The sequence below is a fragment of the Cajanus cajan genome, chromosome 3 (genome assembly GCF_000230855.2).
Source record: "Cajanus cajan strain Asha chromosome 3, NIPB_CcT2T_4, whole genome shotgun sequence".
Classification (NCBI taxonomy): Eukaryota; Viridiplantae; Streptophyta; class Magnoliopsida; order Fabales; family Fabaceae; genus Cajanus; species Cajanus cajan.
In genome coordinates this window covers 31,416,314-31,435,908 of record NC_138519.1, presented here as the reverse complement: position 1 = coordinate 31,435,908, position 19,595 = coordinate 31,416,314, and the positions used below count along the sequence as shown (strand labels likewise).

At 35.9% G+C, this 19,595-nt stretch overlaps 3 protein-coding genes across 3 annotated transcripts; 2 read left to right on the top strand and 1 right to left on the bottom strand.

The window, feature by feature from the left end:
- Window positions 1-2,564: 2,564 nt before the first annotated feature.
- Window positions 2,565-3,194, top strand: LOC145956244 (uncharacterized). The gene has a single exon (XM_083071809.1). The coding sequence runs from the start codon at window positions 2,565-2,567 to the stop codon at window positions 3,192-3,194; it is 630 nt and encodes a 209-aa protein (XP_082927935.1).
- A 2,494-nt stretch (window positions 3,195-5,688) lies between these two features.
- LOC145956243 (uncharacterized) lies at window positions 5,689-8,395 on the top strand. The gene is made up of 4 exons (XM_083071808.1): window positions 5,689-6,390; window positions 6,694-6,836; window positions 7,719-8,177; window positions 8,281-8,395. Exons 1-4 carry the CDS (start codon window positions 5,689-5,691, stop codon window positions 8,393-8,395), a joined length of 1,419 nt encoding a protein of 472 aa, XP_082927934.1.
- Window positions 8,396-17,616: 9,221 nt separating this feature from the next.
- On the bottom strand, window positions 17,617-18,974 carry LOC109806637 (putative transcription factor At1g61730). Its single transcript, XM_020369100.3, has one exon. The coding sequence runs from the start codon at window positions 18,780-18,782 to the stop codon at window positions 17,973-17,975; it is 810 nt and encodes a 269-aa protein (XP_020224689.1). The 5' UTR covers window positions 18,783-18,974; the 3' UTR covers window positions 17,617-17,972.
- Between the last annotated feature and the right edge of the window lie 621 nt (window positions 18,975-19,595).

The window sequence follows — 19,595 nt, the reverse complement described above, 5'->3', positions numbered from 1 at the left end:
TTTCTTAGTTGTAGTATGACTATGACTAAACTATTTGCATCATATGTTTGAGAACGTATTCATGCAATTGTTCAGAATAATTCTCCCACAAAGTACAATCTACCATATTTCCTCTGCATTAATAGATAAGAAATTATCAGTAAATATAAGAACAAATAAAACAATGATTAAGAATTGAAAATATAATACAAAATAGATAACTCACTTTAAATCTTCAAACACAATGTCGATCAATTTATTCTTCGTGTCATTTTTCTCATTCTCTTTCAAATCATACTTTTGAACATGTCCAATAACATTTGATATAATAAACTGTATATTGTTTAAAAGGTAAACATTTAGGTGGTCAGATCTAAAAAAAACATGATAGAAAATGCAAAAAGTTTTATAAAAAATAAGGCCCCACCTATGAAGTAAGTCTGACACACACCACAATATATGTCAGAGAATGTGAAAAAGCTGAAACAATTTTCTGGTATAGTCCCCCATCTGTTTTCATACTGTTAGGGCTACTCGAAAAACATTTGAAAATTCTCGAAAAACGATGAGGTTGGTCGAGGTACCAAAAAACGAATATCAGAAACTATAAGCATACCTGTTCGAGGATTGATCGAGAAATGCAAAGAAGGAGTTATTGGTGGTTTTTGAGCGATTGAGTGGTTACACTAAGATAGTTATTTGGTCGAAGAATTGAAGAACAGAGTTGAGGAACGTGGGAGAACGGTTGGGAAGTTACACATCATTAGCGTAGTGGATAGCGGTTGCGCGCCCACGACGTACTTGCACAAGATTAACCGCTCTCGATTAAACTCTATAAATACGAGAAACATGCCCTTTCACAAGGGTCAGAAATTTCATACTCGCACTCTTGTAAGCACTTTTCTGCCTGCGCATATGGCTTCCGTGCATGGGATTGTTGTTGGGTATGACCACTTCTTGGCCACATTTTCTTGCTTTTCGTAGGATTAGTGTAATTAGTTTCATTTCGTAGTTAGTTTAATCCTGATATTGTAATTGGATCTTTATGCGAAATGAACTATGATTTGTATTGCCAATATATTAATTGTTCATTCTGTTCATTTGAGTATTTACGTGCATGAACATTATTGTTTAATATTCATTAATGAAAGTCTGGAAACGAATGTTTATTAGTCACCTTCTCTTGTCTCTGCCACTATTCTTAAACCGTGAATAACTAAATTGAAACAATTGCATGCTAGTTCGAGTGAAAAGAACTCTAAACGAATTCCACCACAAAAAAATTGGCACGCCCGGTGGGATACGTTTAATTGGAAACATAATTGAACTAGTTTTAGGTAGGTATGTCGTATGAGACTTAGGAGTGGAAGAACCATGTCTACGTCTAATAATAGGAGAGAAATGAACAATGACAATCAAGTAGATGTAGAGCACGAAAATCCAAACCCAGAAAATGTGACTTATGTGACAAGGGGGGCAACATCACCCCTTGTTGTGCTCGAAAATGTGGCTAGGCAAAAAAATGTATCCCAAGAATTCGCAAATGCGAATAGAGAATATCCATGGGATATGCCACCAAATTGGCGAACTACTCAACCTGTACATGTTGAAATGCCAGTACCTTATTTAGGACCAAACTCACAAATGCATGTATCCCCACAAGGAAATAATCCCGGACCAAATGGATTGGGATTTGTCATGCAAGATCCGTATCAACATATAGGGACAAGTCATGAGGGATCTCTGGTTCGACAGAGTAGTTATGTCCCCACCGGTATTAGTAATCAAGCCATGATAGTCCTTCGACAACAAATAGACCATAGTAATCATGACATGGTTAATTTGTTGTCAACTCAGATGCATAATATACTAACGCCTCTATATGAGTTAATTAATAAATATGAGATAAAATGGGAGACAATCCACCCTCGAGAGCCATGAGTGCGAACTTGAACGATATGAAAAATCAAGGTGGGAATGTAGTTTTTCCCCAAAACTTAGGTAGACCTCATAGGAACCTTGATGAAAATCTAGATCAAATTGTAGAAAGGGTACTAAACAGACATGGTTTCGAGGTAGGTCGAAATGAACATCCCTATTTTGTGTCTGCTTTTCCAGAATATGTAACTCAGGTAGAACTGCCTAGGGGGGCAAAAGTCCTAAAATTTTCAAAATTTGCGGGAGAATTGAATGAGTCTACTGTCGAACATACAGCAAGATACTTAGTCGAATGTGGAGATCTAGGGAATAACGAACATTTAAAAATGAAGTATTTTTCGAGTTCACTGACTAAACATGCTTTTACATGGTTTACAACGTTACCTCCTAATTCGATAAACACCTGGGCTCAATTAGAAGGGAGCTTTCATGAATATTTTTTTCGAGGAGAAACTAAAGTGAGTATAGTCGATTTAATGAATGTTAAGAGACAAAATCATGAAACGTTAGACGACTATTTGAATAGGTTCAGGTAGTTAAAATCTCAATGTTACACTAACATACCTGAACACCAATTAGTCAAAATTGCTGCAACAGGGTTAGATTTTTTTATTCGTAAAAAATTAGTAAATGAACAGTTAAGAGATATGGCCCAGATAGCAGAGAAAGTAAGGAAGATCGAGCAAATTAAGTTAAAAAAGGAAAGATTAAAGAAGTTTGACAGATTTGTTCGAAAAGAAAAGGTGGCTTATTTGGAAAATACAGAGATTGGTGATGATGTTAATTGTGAGGGTTCGAGTGAGGATTTTGAAGTTAACATAACCGAATTACGTCCTGGCCCTACCTATCAATGCCAAATGTTAAAACTAGGAGATAATATGGAAGGGATTACAACTAGGCGATATAGTTTCAATGTGACTAAGACAGATAAAATATTTGATATTTTGTTAAAAGATAAACAGATTGCACTCCTAGAAAACCATAAAATTCTGCCATTCAAACAGAGAAAAGGGAAGAAATTTTGTAAGTATCATAATATGTATGGTCATTGGACTAATAATTGTGTGCGTTTCAGGGATATGATCGAGAAGGCGATCACTGAGGGTCGTCTGGCTTTCGAAGAAGAAGATATGAAACTGGATACTGATCCATTTACAGCTCATACTGGGTATGTAGAGCCAGTTTCGATGGGGATTAACATGGTCGAAGTAAGCATCGAGGAGGATGAGAGTGTCAAACCTATTTCTGATAAAAAAACTGGAGGAACTGTTGGATGACTTTGCCAAGGAGGAGGAACCTATTTATCCAAAGGAGGGAGATAGTTTGGTCGAATTCCTGTTTAAGAAAAAGGATGTTGATAGGGAAGTCATGCTTTGTTCTCGATGTAGTGCAGTATTTGACAAAGTTGCCGCTAAAGCCTTCGAGGAATCGGAGGTAATGAGAGGCTACAAAGCTGAGAAGCTTCGAGAAAAGGAAAAACCTAACACTGGGTTGACAATGAGGCAGGTACATATGCCTCAGTATAATGCTCCAATGGGAAAATGGAGATGCATAATTCATCGAAGTTTGGCAATACTTTTGTGCCAAATGCTAATGTCCCAGTAAGAAAATGGATTGCTCCACCACGGAAAATGGCTGGAATGGGTCGAGGGAAACAGGTCATGAATTATGCTAGGCCTACATTCCAAGGAGTTCCTGGAAAATTCTCGAATATGTCTAGAGTTCCTGGGAAATTCTTGAATATGTCTAGAAGTTATGGGCATGCGGTTTTAGACAGCCTTTCAACAATTTGACTAAGACCCAGTGGAGGAGATAGTAGAGAATGAGGAAAGCTACATTCGAGGGTTTTAGAGGAAACCGTTTCTCGATCCCAGTGCCACAAAAAGGTGAATCATCTCAGAAGTTCATGGAGGATGATGAAGATTTAATTACTGATTGCTTTGAGAGTGGGTTCGATGATTCTCTGGAAGACATTTGTGGTATAGTGTCGATTTTGCCTTCTAAATATGCGGGGGCCATGGAATCCGTCAATGAGCAAAAAGATATTCACAGAGAGGATTTCTTCGATGATCCTAGTTATGAGTCGAAAATTGTATGGGTTAACTAGATCTCTCAAGTTATTCTTAAATTTAACTCAGCTGTGTTTGAATCTCCTACTGAGGATATGAAGGCTCATCTTAAGCCTCTATTGTTAACATTGATGATTGAGGGACATGAAGTGAGCAAAGTGTTAGTTGATGGAGGAGCAGCCATAAATATACTCCCGAGAACCATGTTGAAGAGGCTTGGAAAGACCGTAACTGATCTAAAGCCTCATAACATCCTCATATCAGATTATGCAAGAAAGTCGTCACAACTAGAGGGCATGATTTTGCTTGATGTGCAGATAGGAAGTGTGAAACGAACAACCATGTTCATCGTGACTCTGTCAAAGGAAAATTTCAATGTCTTGTTGGTTCGAGAATGGATACATGGAGTGGGAGCTGTTCCTTCGATTGTTCACCAGAAGATTTTTTTCTGGAATGATGATGAAGAGTTAGAAGTACTCGATGCTGACCAAAAGGAGTAGAAGTAGGCATGTATTTTGCAGATCAATAATTGACTGCGATTGCAAAAACCAAGCCTTTCGATGCCCATAATGCTAGCATAATGGATGAAGAGGAAGGTATCAAGAAAATGTTATGTTGGGATGTAAAGAGAGGATTTGTGATTCGAGCCGAGATAGAATCGGCTCAAGTGCAGGAATGAAACACCAAGATCTGTATTCGAGCTATTTGGCTCAAATTTCGGCCTATATGGCCGAACAGACGGTCAAGAAGGTCGTAAATTGTGAAAACATCAGAAAGATAGAAAAAGGGTAGTGCGGCCCCAATGACCAAAGGAAAAGAAAAAGAACAAAAAAATAAAGAATGATCAAGCAGAGCAAGAAGTCGAGAATGTGAAAGTTGATAAAAGGCAAGAGTTAGAGACAAAGTTAGATTGTATTTTCAACGGTTCACCATTGGGATTCGAAAGGCCAACCAATGAAGAACACAAGTTAGAATCTCAAGACCCACTCGAAGAAGTCAATTTGGGTACTGTCGAAAACATGAAAATCACGTATATCAGTAAACTCTTGCAAGGAAAGCTAAGGGAGGAAGTGATTCGAGTGTTACACGAGTGTAAAGATTGCTTCGCTTGGGATTAAGAGGAGATGCCTGGTTTGGATCAAAGTTTGGTAGAGCATAGACTACCAACAATTCCTGGGAAGAAGCCAGTTAAGAAAAATCCTCGAAGATTTGCTCCAGAAGTGATTGACAAGATAAAGGAAGAAATCGAGAGGTTGTTGAAAGCTAAGTTCATTAGGACCTCAAGGTATGCGAAATGGGTGTCGAATATTGTACCCGTTATCAAGAAAAATGGGAAACTCAAGGTATGTATTGACTTTTGAGACCTTAACACTGCTACCCCCAAGGATGAATATCATATGCCTATTACTGAGACAATGATAGATGCCACTGCAGGTAACGAAATCATGATCTTACTAGATGGTTCTTCTAGATATAATCAAATTTACATTACAGCTAATGATGTTACGAAAACTGCTTTTTGATGTCTAGGAGCTTTAGGCGTGTACGAATGGGTAATGCAGGTGCCACATATCAAAGGGCAATGAATTTAATTTTCCAAGATTTAATAGGTAAGTTTGTACAAGTATATATTGATGATATAATTGTTGGGTCGAAACAAAAAGAGAAACACTTACGCCATCTAAAATCATCTTTCGAGAGAATGAGGAAACATGGTCTAAAGATGAATCCATTGAAATGTGCTTTTGGTGTTACAGCCGGAGAGTTTTTGGGATTTATCGTGCACCAAAAAGGGATCGAAGTGGATAGGAACAAAACTAAGGCTATCATGGAAACTAGGCCTTCATCGAACAAGAAAGAACTTCAATCTCTCCTAGGTAAAGTAAATTTTCTAAGAAGATTCATATCGAATTTATCTGGCAAAACTAAAGTGTTTTCTCCATTATTACGTTTGAAAAAGGAGGAGGAATTTCTATGGGAAAAAGAGCACCAGAAAGCATTCGAGGAAATTAAAGCCTATTTGGCTCATCCTTTAGTAATAGCACCACCCTCTAAAGGAAGACAACTGAAATTGTATGTTTCAGCCAACTATTTGAGCATTGCGGGCATGCTGGCGCAGGATGATGATAATAGCATCGAAAGAGTTATTTATTATCTAAGTAGAATATTGGTCGGAGCAGAGATTAGATATACTCCTTTAGAGAAGTTATGTTTAAGCTTATATTTTGCTTGTACAAAGTTGAAGTACTATCTTAGACCTTTTGATGTATTGGTATTTTGTCGAAGTAATGTGATTAAGTATATGTTGGGGAAACCTGTGTTGCATTCTCGAATTGGTAAATGGGCACTTGCATTAACTGAATATTCACTAACTTTTACCCCTCTCAAGTCCACTAAGGGACAAGTAATTGTAGATTTTCTTGTAGATCACTCGAAATTAACAAAACAAATCAATTACTTAACAACTAAGCCTTGGGCGTTATTTTTTGATGGCTCGAAACATGAGCTAGGAACGGGGATAGGTTTGTTAATTATTTCTCCTGAAGGGATCCCGACCAAGGTGTCACTAAAAACAAAGAAGGGTTATTCGAATAATGAAACTAAATATCAAGCGCTCATTGTTGGACTCGAAATACTTAAGGAACTAGAAGATAAGAACATAGTAATTCGAGGGGATTCTCAACTTGTCATTAAATAATTAACTCAGGAGTATAAATGTTCAAATGAAAAACTGGTCGAATGCAAAGCTCGAGCCATTGAGTTACTAAACACGTTCGACGAGATTGAGTTAGAACACATTTCTCAAAATGCAAATAAAATTGCAAATGAACTGGCTCAAATTGCATCAGGGTATAAAATGAGTAAGGGATGTCTCGAATCCTTGATTCACACAAAGAATGAGCTAATATGTAATTTGGAGAGTCTAAGTATCATCACATCAAGCCATCAAGACTGGAGAAAAGAATTGATCGAGTACCTTCAAAATCCAAATTTGAGAGTCGAAAGAAGGATTAGATTCCAAGCCCTTAATTATGTCATGCTAAATAACGAATTATACAAGAGGGGTTTCGATGGAATCCTATTTAAATGCCTTGGAAATCATGAAAGTTATATAGCGATGGCAGAAGTACATGAAGGTATTTGTGGGGCACATTACTCAGGTGAGAAAATAAAGTGGACCTTGTCGAGAAAAGGGTACTATTGGCCAACCATGATTAAGGATTGTATCGAATTTGCTAGAAGCTGCGAAGAATGTCAGAAACATGGACCAATACAAAGGGTACCAGCGAGTGAATTACATTCGATCATTAAACCTTGGCCATTTCGAGGTTGAGCAATTGACATAATAGGACAAATTCACCCACCTTCCTCGAAAAATCACAAATATATAATAGTCGCCATAGATTATTTTACAAAATGGGTGGAGGCAATTCCTTTGAAAGAAGTTGACCAAAAAGACATAATTGATTTTGTTGAAGATCATGTCATAACAAGGTTTGGAATTCCCCAAACAATTACTACAGATCAAGGCACAGTTTTTACAGGTCGAAAAGTTACTCAATATGCCCAATCGAGAGGAATTAAGCTAGTAACTTCAACACCGTATTATGCATAAGCAAATGGACAAGTCAAAGCCGCTAATAAATTAATTGTCAGTTTGATCAAGAAACACATTTCGAGCAAGCCTCGAAATTGGCATGAAACACTTGTCCAGGTGTTGTGGGCTTATAGAAATTCGCCAAGAGATGCTACAAGAAATACACCATACAAGTTGGTATATGGACATGAAGCCATTCTTCCCATAGATGTTAATTTACAATCAATTCACATACAAAAACAAAACAATTTGCCTATCGAAGATTATTGGAATCTAATGTATGATGAGTTGGTATTTTTAGAGGAAGAGAGGTTAACGGCATTACAAAATCTCATCCAGCAAAAAGAGAGAGTCGAGAAAACATACAATAAGAGAGTTAAAACGCGTAGTTTTCGAGTTGGAGATCTAGTGTTAAAATCAATTCTTCCTATAGATCAAAAATCTCGATATTTGGGCAAATGGTCCTATAATTGGGAAGGCCCATTTATGGTCAATCAAGTGTACTCAAAGAACGCGTACGTGATTAAAGAAGTAAATTCGAATGCAGCAAGAAAAGTGATTAATAGTAAATACTTGAAATACTTCCACGAAAGGTCAGAGTATTGAAACAAACATAAAAAATAACAATAAAAAAATTGAAATGGATGTTCTAAAATTTAATTAATATTACAGAACTTGGACTTGAAATTCTTAAAGGTCTGATAAGCCTCATCCAAACTCTGCCTTCGAGAAGCACATTGAACTTCTAGACGTTTCTTCTGCTCCAAGGTCTTGGCGAGTCTCGAAGAGATCTACCTGCCTTCATCTTTGAGACTTTTCTGGCGTTGAACGAATTCTTGACTTTGAGCCTTCAAAGCAACTTGTTCTGATCGAAGGTTGTCAAGCTCGTTGTAAAGCCTCAATAGACCTCTCAGTATCAGTTTCCTCTTGTTGTAGCTTCTTTAAAGCAGGAATCATCTCTTTACTCGACTTTCTAATCGAAAGTAACTCTTGCCTAAAATGCTCAAGCTTGGCACAGTCACCTTCGGTTCCCACCTCGATATGGGCCACCTCTTGAAACGTGTTGACCCATTTGGCTTGAAGATCATAAGCAAGAGTGAAAGGTTTGATGAACTCTTGGAGCTCGAGATGGATTTCTGGAGGAAGATCTGGATATGCAAGTAGGTCATCCACCATTTGCTCGACCTCAGTCTTGAACTCAGGGACAAGAAACGCCTGGTCAAGGTCCTCGACATAAGCTTTGGATCGAAAAGATTCGAGCAAAGGTTGGAAATTGGCAACTGAATCAGGAGGTTTCTTAGAGACAGATGTGTCGCTCGTCCAGTTCTCCAAGACATCAAAAATATTGTCAACCTTGATGTCATCATTAAAAAAGTTGATTAAGTCTAAATCAGTAGATTAAAGCGAGGGAGTAGGAGGTTTCGAAGATTCGACGCCACCTTGGTTGGACGGAGAAGGAGTAAGAGGCGTTGGAGAATCGGTCGAATCTACACGTAAATGGAGGCACAGTCATGTTTCTTTACATCATCATCATAATCGAAAGTGATTAACAAAGAAGGAAGGAAGTTTACCATGACCAAGACTAATTGGAGGCCTGAGCTCGAATGATGGTGCTTTGTCTTGGGAGGATTGGTGAGGAGTTTCAACAGCTTGAGTGGTTTTTAACAAGGGTACATCACCTTGATCACCCTGTGAAGCAGTTATTCCCGTTAAGGGAACATTAGCAATATTCGACTGAGGAGTAGTCAACTGTGGAAAGAAAGAAAAGTTGAGAACAGAGGTAAAATGCATAAGAAAAGCCGATGAAAGGGTCAAACCTTTTGAGGTTCCTCAGTTGAAAGAAGAGCATCCTTTGAAACGTCTTGAGAGGAGGAGATATGAATTATCTCAACATCCTATGATCAAATATTTCTCGATTAGAGATTATTTCCTTGTGGAACTCAGATAAATAGAAAGGGACTAGATAAAATCGAATACCTTAGGTACAGACTTCATGGCATCCTTGAGAAGTTTCTCGACCTTTGGCGATGAGAGCGGTTTAGGGACATGAGTTTGTTTCCCTTTCCCTTTGTCAAGTTTTTTCTTTGTTGAGACCTAACATAAGTAGGGGAATGAGAAGAAAAAATGTTTGAAAATAATAACAAAGTAGAGTACTTACAACATTCCCGCTCGTCGAACCCACCTTTTGCTTCTTCGAGGTCTCGAAACTCTGGAAAAAGAAAAATATTCAAAAAGGGAAGTACTGAGTAAATTTGATCGAAATAAAGGGATATTGTACCTTAGAACGCAGGGAAACTTTATCAGAAACGGTCTTTCTTTTCCGAATCTTCAATGAAGACCCATCATCACTTTCCCAGTTGGGATTCTCTTTGGCATGTTGAGGAACACGCTGAGGAATAACAGCTACACAGTACAAAATAAGGATGAGATAAGTACAAGATGGAAATATAAAATATTTTGTTAAAGACATTTACCAGGAGGGGGATTGCGATTATCGACCCAACACAATGGCCACCATCTCCTTCAAGGAAAATCGTACACGAAACATCTTACGTAAGTAACTCGATCCTTTACAGGAGTTTCTTTGCGCTCAAGGTAAAATGGATCAAGTGTCTTCATCCAAGGAGGGTGAGATAAATGTTTGACTAAACCAACACGAGCATTTGGAAGAGGAGGAATATTTTTAGGGCAAAATTTTTCAAAATCAGTTTTTCCTCGAGGATTAATAACCTTTTTTGAGCGGATGTTCCTTTGTACCATTTTCGATAAAGAGACAGATTCATCAAAGATGGTTCGACCAATATTGTCAGGTCGATAACAAACTTTAAAAAATTGCTCGAATTGATAAATAATAGTGCGGTTCTTGTAAGTACCTGATAGTTTCAGGCCCTATGAAGAAATAGGAGAATTAATCAGCTTCTTCAAAAAATCATCGAAGGTGAGATTTTTGTCAACATAATATTCACACCACCAACGAAGAAAACACTTAGAGACTAAGAAGAGGGAGAAAAAGTGCAAGGAGTGAGTCTAAGTTGTTTATCAAGACGTAAAATAAAATCCAAGACTTCCTGATAATCTCCTTTCTCAACACAAATATCAGCATCTATGCTTTCTTTACGTCAAAGAGGGAGAGGCTTCATTTGGCAGAGACCAAACTGTCGAGCAAATAGTTGAGGTTGGTAGGGGTAAATCCTAACGTCCTTTTGTCGCATTCCAGATAAAATCACATCCCAAGATAAGAAACCAAACCACATCCCAATAGAATCCGGAGAAATATTTCCAACTTGGTTGTTATGTTGAAGCCAAGGTGGACCTATCAAAGTAGGACGTATGAAAGGAGCCAAGTCTTCACTGAACTCGCCAAAACTGAGAATCGCGCTAATATATTTCGCAAAATTGTCGATTGAATGCTTTCGAGGTGTAAGGGTGGTCAAACGGGCTCCTTCAAGTTTACATACAGGAGAAAAAGAGGAAATAAGTGAAAGTTTCTTCTCCAAAATTGCATTGAGCCACAATTGTAGTAACCATAGCGGTCCAGAGAGATTACGAGGACCAGATTCGCGAAAGAGGCTCACTGAGGCTTCATCGAGGCAAGTATATAGAGAGGCCAACAAAAGTTTACTCAAGCATATTTTCTTTTTTAGATGCAGAGCTTGAGCCAAGACATAATAGTATTTGGGGACTTGGAGAGAGGGAGTGCAAAAAACACAAGCAGACAACCAATACATCAAAAAAGCAATATGTTCTAAGGTCGAAACGGGAGTATCCGGTTTTCCCATATGAGCATTGATGAAAGCTAAATAAGTCTTTTTGTCCCAAGAAATGGAAGTCTCTTTTATAGAAATCTCCTCCTGGAAGGCATCCGGGTAAAATCTATCCCTTATGGGTGCTAATCCAGTGATAACTGCAATAGCTAATAAGGTAGGGCCCACAAAATCACACAGAAACTCGAAAGCTCGAGTTTCTCTGTTCCAGAAAAAGATTGCAGAAAGAAGCATTTGAGGGTCGAAAAGGTGTAAATCAAACTTAGCTAGTTGAATGAATTCAAATATACCAGTTTCTACCCACATAGAATGCATTGAACCTTCTACACGTGCTAACCATTGCAAATGCCTATCTTTGGTGGGGGGAAACGCCCTAAAGATCTTAGTCGTATCTCCAAACAGGGTCAAGTCTATTTGTGGGGAGTGAATAAAAGGTAAAGTAGAAGAGTCCTCAAGCAACATAGTATTACCAAAATTTTTCTTATTTTGACCCATGAACGGACCTAAAAAAGCATGAGTAGTGCCATCTTCAAGAGAGAAAGGGAGAAGTACCTGTGACTGAAAAATTTTGAGGCTTGCTTCTTCCATGCCTGGGATAGGGACGACGAAGGTTTCATCACCATCCTTTACTGTGCAGACCGTGGCATTGGTCGTTAGCAGGGGAAGGGATTGTGTTGATGAAGCGGTAGCCAAGGTAGGAGAAAGAACGGAGGCAATGGTAGAGGTTGACGTAGCAGAGGAAGCCATGGAAGCAACAAGAAGCAAGAAGAGCAAAGAAACAGAGAACGGGCAAGAAGAGAGACTTGTGCACAAAGGAAGTGGTGAAAAGTGATTTTTACCTTAGGGTAAAAGATTTTTAAACAAGGCAAATGGGCCTGAGGGTAAAACGGGTCCACGTATCAATTCAAGTCAGCCACCAAAATGTTTTTCATGGACAGGATTTTGGGGAAACGTAAGCATGCACCGTCAAAATTTATGATAAGAGCAATAATGTCAAATAAAACGGTAACTGCATTTAATAGGTGGTTAGAAGTAGGTTTTCATCAAAGTAATATAAGGTACTCTAATTGTTATCAAATGAGAAAATTCGAGAAAGATTCGAGGAAGATTCTCGATAGGAATTCAGTTCTCCTTCACCCTAGTACGTTCATCGAGAGTAAATTCCTAGGGGGCATTTGTTAGGGCTACTCGAAAAACATTTGAAAATTCTCGAAAAACGATGAGGTTGGTCGAGGTACCAAAAAACGAATATCAGAGACCATAAACATACCTGTTCGAGGATTGATCAAAAAATGAAAAAAAGGAGTTATTGGTGATTTTTGAGCGATTGAGTGGTTACACTAAGATAGTTATTTGGTCGAAGAATTGAAGAACAGAGTTGAGGAACGTGGGAGAACGGTTGGGAAGTTACATGTCATTAGCGTAGTGGATAGCGGTTGCGCACCCACGACGTACTTGCACAAGATTAACCGCTCTCGATTAAACTCTATAAATACGAGAAACATGCCCTTTCACAAGGGTCGAAAATTTCATACTCGCACTCTTGTAAGCACTTTTCTGCCTGTGCATATGGCTTCCGTGCATGGGATTGCTGCTGGGTATGACCACTTCTTGGCCACATTTTCTTGCTTTTCATAGGATTAGTGCAATTAGTTTCAATTCGTAGTTAGTTTAATCCTGATATTGTAATTGGATCTTTATGCGAAATGAACTATGATTTGTATTGTCAATATATTGATTGTTCATTCTGTTCATTTGAGTATTTACGTGCATGAACATTATTGTTTAATATTCATTAATGAAAGTTTGGAAACGAATGTTTATTAGTCACCTTCTCTTGTCTCTGCCACTATTCTTAAACCGTGAATACCTAAATTGAAACAATTGCCTGCTAGTTTGAGTAAAAAAAACTCGTAAACGAATTCCACCACAAACACATACACATAGTGGTTCTTATGAAATTAAGCTTAAACTTCTGTACTTTGAATTTAGAACTACTTTGAGCCACCAATAAGTTTTGAATGAGATAATAGGACCCTTTTTCAAGAATGTTTTCAAACATATAAATGAGGTTCTGCTTAATAGAACCGTGAATCTTTGAAGACTAAAACAACACAAAACATGAATTAATTGAATAACAGTAAAATGAGAAAATTACATAAGCTGATAGCAAAATTAGAATTTTTTCAATTTAAATTTAAATAAACCAACACAATGACTATGACTTACCTGTTCATCAAGAAAAATCATCTATATTGATTTTGTTGCGTTAAAGTTGTTTTTGTCAACATCTTTCCACACATATTATTAGATCACACAGATTTTGATTTTCCACTCTACTTTTCCGGGCACAATGTCTTTAATGAACGAAAACCGTTGTGCCATCCTGAATATTTGGTCAAAAAAAGATATACTTTAAAGAAGAAAGGTGTTACTCGTCAATTTTTGAGTTTGTAGCAATGTTAGAGTATATTTGGTATACCCTTCATAAACTTCTCACTGGTTAGTTGTTTTTCTAAATGTCTTAATTATTGGAGTTATTTTTATGGTATTTCTCTGAGGGAGATATTTTATGAGTATTATTTTTATAAGGTTATTTTAACACACAAGCATACTCTACAATGATGAGATATTGTTCGTTTTGGACCTTAACTCTCACGGTTTTTCTTTTGATCATCACTCAAAAGGCCTTTCAATCATTGAAGTATATTTGAGTTATATAAGTTGTTATTTCTTGTCTTATTTTATTGATGTGGGACTTGTTTGTATCTCAAAAATCCTCCTTTCAAATAAGGGACCTAAAGCGGAATCTATCTTTATATTCACATTATATGTTATGAGTTATGAGGGGTTATGAGGGTTGTTACCGCATCCAACCAAACGGCTCTGATACTATTGTTGGTTGGGGTTATTTTTATGGTATTTGTCAGAGAAATATTTTATGAGTATTATTTTTATAAGGTTATTTTAACACACAAACATACTCAACAATAATGAGATATTGTCCGCTTTGGGCCTTAGTCCTCACGGTTTTGCTTTTGGTCATCACCCAAAATGTCTTTCAATCATTGAAGTATGTTTGTGTTAAACTTTCATGCAGCGGAATCTATCGTTATATATCACATTATATGTTATGAATTATAAAGGGTTATAAGGGTTGTTACCGCATCCAACCAAACAGTTCTGATACCACTGTTAGGGTTATTTTTATGATATTTGTTAGATGGGATATTTTATGAGTATTATTTTTATAAGGTTATTTTAACATGCAAGCATATTCTACAATGATGAGATATTATCTGCTTTGGGCCTTAACCCTCACTGTTTTGCTTTTGGTCATCATCCAAAAAACCTTTTAATCATTGAAGTATATTTGTGTTATATAAATTGTTATTTCTTATCTTATTTTATTTATGAGACTTGTTTTTATCATAACACTAATATGAACTAATACATTTGAATTTAATCAATCAATAAGACTACGTGATAATGCTGAGAGTTTTTTATGCTTAACTTTCTAGTAACATGTATGAACTAATACATTTGAATTTAATCAATCAATAAGACTACGTGATAATGCTGAGAGTTTTTTATGCTTAACTTTCTAGTAACATGTTTTCAAAAGTAATTTGAGAGAATACGGACCTGAGTAGTGTTACCTTAATGAGTCTACAATACACGGTTTGAGAATAACCACTATTAACTTCTATAACAAACGTAAGCACTAGTAACTCAAAGTTGAGAATAAGCAGTATTTGAGAGAATACGAACTTGAGTACTGTTATATATCTGTTGCATTAAATGGCACAATTATCGATGTATGTGTATTCGTTTGAACGTATAATATAAATATTGATTGTGCAAGTTTAGACGGCTATCTGACGTCACTCAAGTGTTTCTTTTTGATCATATTTATGTTTGCATTAACGATAGGAGGTTTCATTATCCTTTAGTAGTCGTAACCAATTATACGAATTATCCTTTTCGATGTATGTTGCATTTCGAACTTTACCAACAAGGAACTCTAATTTTAATAACTCTTTCATATGGGAAAACTATGATGATACATAATTCAAATGTAGTTGTTATAATTACGCCGACATGTCTCCATCTTGCTTATACATAATTATAATTTTATTGCTTTCTTGCATTTCTGGCTCCATCTTAAAAATAGTGCAGTTGTTATTTTAATTATGCACACATAATTTGGCAAGTTATAGTTTTTGAAGAGAGAGACGTTCTAGAGAGTGAATATCTACATATTTTTTTAAGCCCTAAGCCCAAAGTCAGGAATATGAGAGAGTGACAATTATATAAGTTCTAGTTTCCAATAATATATGTGGATGTTTTCAATAGGCCTGAGCAGAACATTTCGAACCGACCAAAACCGAAATTTTCCGTGGTCAGTCTTTTAGTTCGGTCGGTTAGTTTTGAATTTTTTGATTTTGCGGGTTATTTGACTCGGTTTGAAATGGATTTTGTCGGTCGGGTTCGGGTTAAAATATTTGAATCCGTCGGTATCCATACCCGACCGACAGATAACAATTAAAAGTATGTTATTTCTTATGCGAGAAACTAAAACCCTAGCGCTGCGAAACCTTTTGCATATAGTTGAAAATGGAAGATAGCGTTTTGCGAGTTATTAGATTCTGTAATGGCAAATCTGATTTCCTAACCCACCCGCGTTAATATTCTATACTTTTATTTAAATTAGGTGCATGAGATAAAATGCAGGTAATGAATATTTGAGAGGAGCAGAAGAAACGAAAAGAATGGGAAGGGAAACTGAAAAAGGAAAACTGAAAAGATATGAATTCAAATAAGAACAGGAACACTAGAAAGGTAAGGTGGCCTAACGCTCATTTTCTGCTCTTGCATTTACTTCCTCTTTCTTATTTCCATTCTTTCTATGTCGTGTTGAAGTGAAAATGGAGCAGTATGAGATTCTAGAACAGATTGGAAGAGGCTCCTTCGCTTCTGCTTTGCTCGTCAGACACAGACAGGAAAACAAGACCCCATAATCCCCTAATCCGACTAATCCGATCTAATTAACCCGATACCCGACAAACCCGAACCCGACAAATCCGAAACATTGTTACGGTTGAAAATGGGTTAATTTTTTTTTGGGTCGGTTTGAATTGGGCTAAATATTTTCTACCTGAACCCGTCCGAACCCGCCCCGTGATCAGGCCTAGTTTTCAAGCCTGAAGTTACTCCATGTATCCTTAATGCAACTTAAATTATCATGATACCTTTTTTTAGCCTGAAAAGAATTGATTAAAATATTTTTTTAATCTTTATAATTTTATTTATTTTACTTTTTAATTTCTATATTTATAGTTTAAAATAATTTTTTAATTCAAATATTTATTTTTTTCAGTCTTTTTTAATTCCTACAATTTAAGATAATTTTTTTTATATACTTATAGTATTTTAACCTTTTAGCTCTTATTATTAAAATTTTTATAATATTATTTACTTTATATTAACATAATATAAATATTCATAGGATAAAAAAAATGCCTATACAAATACAATTACAAGTGAGGATACAAAATGCACAAAACATTAAATTACTTGATTTAAAATAATTCTAATAAAATAAATTTAATATTAAATACATATTAAATTAATATCTCTATCACATCAATACAAAATAAATAATATTACAAAAGAATTAATAACAGATATTAAAAAGATTAAAAAAATTTATAAATATAAAAATTAAAACGATTAAAACTGTTTTAAAAAAATAAATACAAAAACTAAAATATCTATTTTAAAGTATATAGAAAAAAAAACAATTTTAAACGAAAATTTTTCTTCTATCGTATCCGACTATAAGTAATGAAGGATTTAGCATATTTAATTATTTTTTTGAAGGAGCATATTTAATTATTTTTTTGAAGGAGCATATTTAATTATTAAAACGAGAAAATATTATTAAATATGAAGCGTGGGTCACATAAAGCAGAATATTTTTTTTCCTGTATATTAGCCATTAATATTGAAACACGTTTTTAAACAAATAATTAAGAGAGAAAATTTCCCTTCCCTTGTTTTATATTTGAGCCACATTAAAAATTGCATAATCTGGGTCACTTAACAATCACTGGCATAAGTAGACAAGAAAACACAATAGATTATTCTACTACAGAAGCTCCAAATCCAAATAAACTACCCAAAACTCGAAATTGGAATTTTTAATAAGAACATTTTCACAATGCCAATAACATAGTAAAAAGACCATTATAACATAGTCACAAAATTAGCATGCTCAGCAAAACACGGCACCCAAAACTCAATCACTTGCATAAGTAGACAAGAAAACACAATGGATTATTCTACTACAGAATCTCCAATTCCAAATAAACTACCCAAAGCACGAAATTGGAATTCTTAAGCAGAACAGTTTCACAATGCCGATAACTAAACAACACTGCCTACCAAGTAAAAAGACTATTATAACATTAACATAGTCACAAAATTAGCATGATCAGCAAAACATGGTAGACAAAACAGTGGCCAACAAAGTTGTTAAAGGACAGTCAACAATTATATGAGCTGAAAAGTACACTGTTAATCACAAAATGATAGCAAAAAAGGGTAAAGGCAAACGCAGTTTCAGTGAAGCGCTTCATGTATCAGCTTAACGATCTCCCCGGCGAGTTGGGAACGATCTGAAACAAGCTGAAGCTGAGCAAGACGCAGTTGGCTCCACCTTCCCTCCAACTCTTTCCTCTTGGACTCTCCAATCAATGCCAAACCTTTCTTCATCTCATCCTCACCCAGTTCCTTCATACCGGCTATTTCGCGGTAAAGCGAGTCTAGGTCATTACCGATAAGAGACTTCACCATCACCAATTGTTTCTCACCGGGCCTGGGCTTGGGCTTGGGCTTCACAGCCCAGACCATCTTGGACAAGTGAAACATTGTGGAGTCGTGAGGTTTGGAGAAGTGGGGGTCGTCGCCGTTCTTCCCTCGGCGAGAATTAGCCTCGAACTTCTTCTTCAAGCGGCGGATCTTCTCCTTGAGCTGGTTGATGGAGGCTGCCACGTGGAGCATGTTCTTGATGGAATCGTGGAAGGAGTCTGCGTGCTTGTAAGGGTCGTTGCCGGTGGTTGAGATGAACTGGGCCATGCCCTTCAGAATCAAGAGCTCGTCTTCCTCGCTCCAGATCCTCTGGAACAGCTTCGACTGCCCATCCGGGGCCTTTATCCTGTCCTCCTCCGTCTCTTCGTCGCTGCTTGCCTTCTTCTTCGTCACCCGCTTGGCCTTCACTTTGGGAGAAGAAGACTCTTGTGCCGCTGGTGCTTCGGTGGAACGTTGCGTGTGTTTTTCGGAAGAGGAACAAGCTGTGGCTGTGGCTGTGGCTGTGGCTGTGGATGGTTCTTCCGTATGGAAGAGACGCTTCTTGTTTTGTTTCGGTGCCATGGGTGGAGACTTAGGCTTTGTTTGGATTTGAAGATGGAAAAGGGAGAGTAGAAAAGGAAAGATTTGAAGGGAAAGTGAGTAGAAAGTGAGGTTGTTTGGATTAAGGAAAAGTGAGTAGAAAGTGTAAAGAAAGTTTGTGAATCAAATGATTGATGTGATAGATAAAAATAAATTTTTTAATTGATAATTGTGAAAGATTACTATTTTGCCCTGAGACTAAAAAAAGTTTATAATTATTATAATTAAAAGATAAATATATAGATTTTAACTAAAAAAATTATAAAAAATTAATTTAAAAATAAATTAATTTAAATATTTGGTTTAAATTTAATGATAGATAAAAATAAAAATTTAAGAGATGAATATGTAATTTACACTTTTACCCTTAGATTAAAAATGAGTATAATATTATTTATTATAATTAATAATAATTACAATAAAATTATATTAATAAGTATAATTTATTAAAAATATAATAAATAATGATAAAAAAAATAATAAATATTATCATAATAAATAATAATGATATTAATTATAATAAATAATAATATTAATATTAATAAAAATAAAAATAATAATAATTATAATAATAAATAATAATAACAAAATATATTATGATAATTATATTTTGTAATATTATTTTATTAATGTTTATGAAAGTGTTATTATTATAATTTTATAAACATGTATTACTTTATTTTTTTATATTTCCACTTTTTAATGTTAATATTTAATATATAATACCTAAATTAAATATAATTATTTAATATTAATATTTAATTTATATATATATATCTATATTAAATATTAATA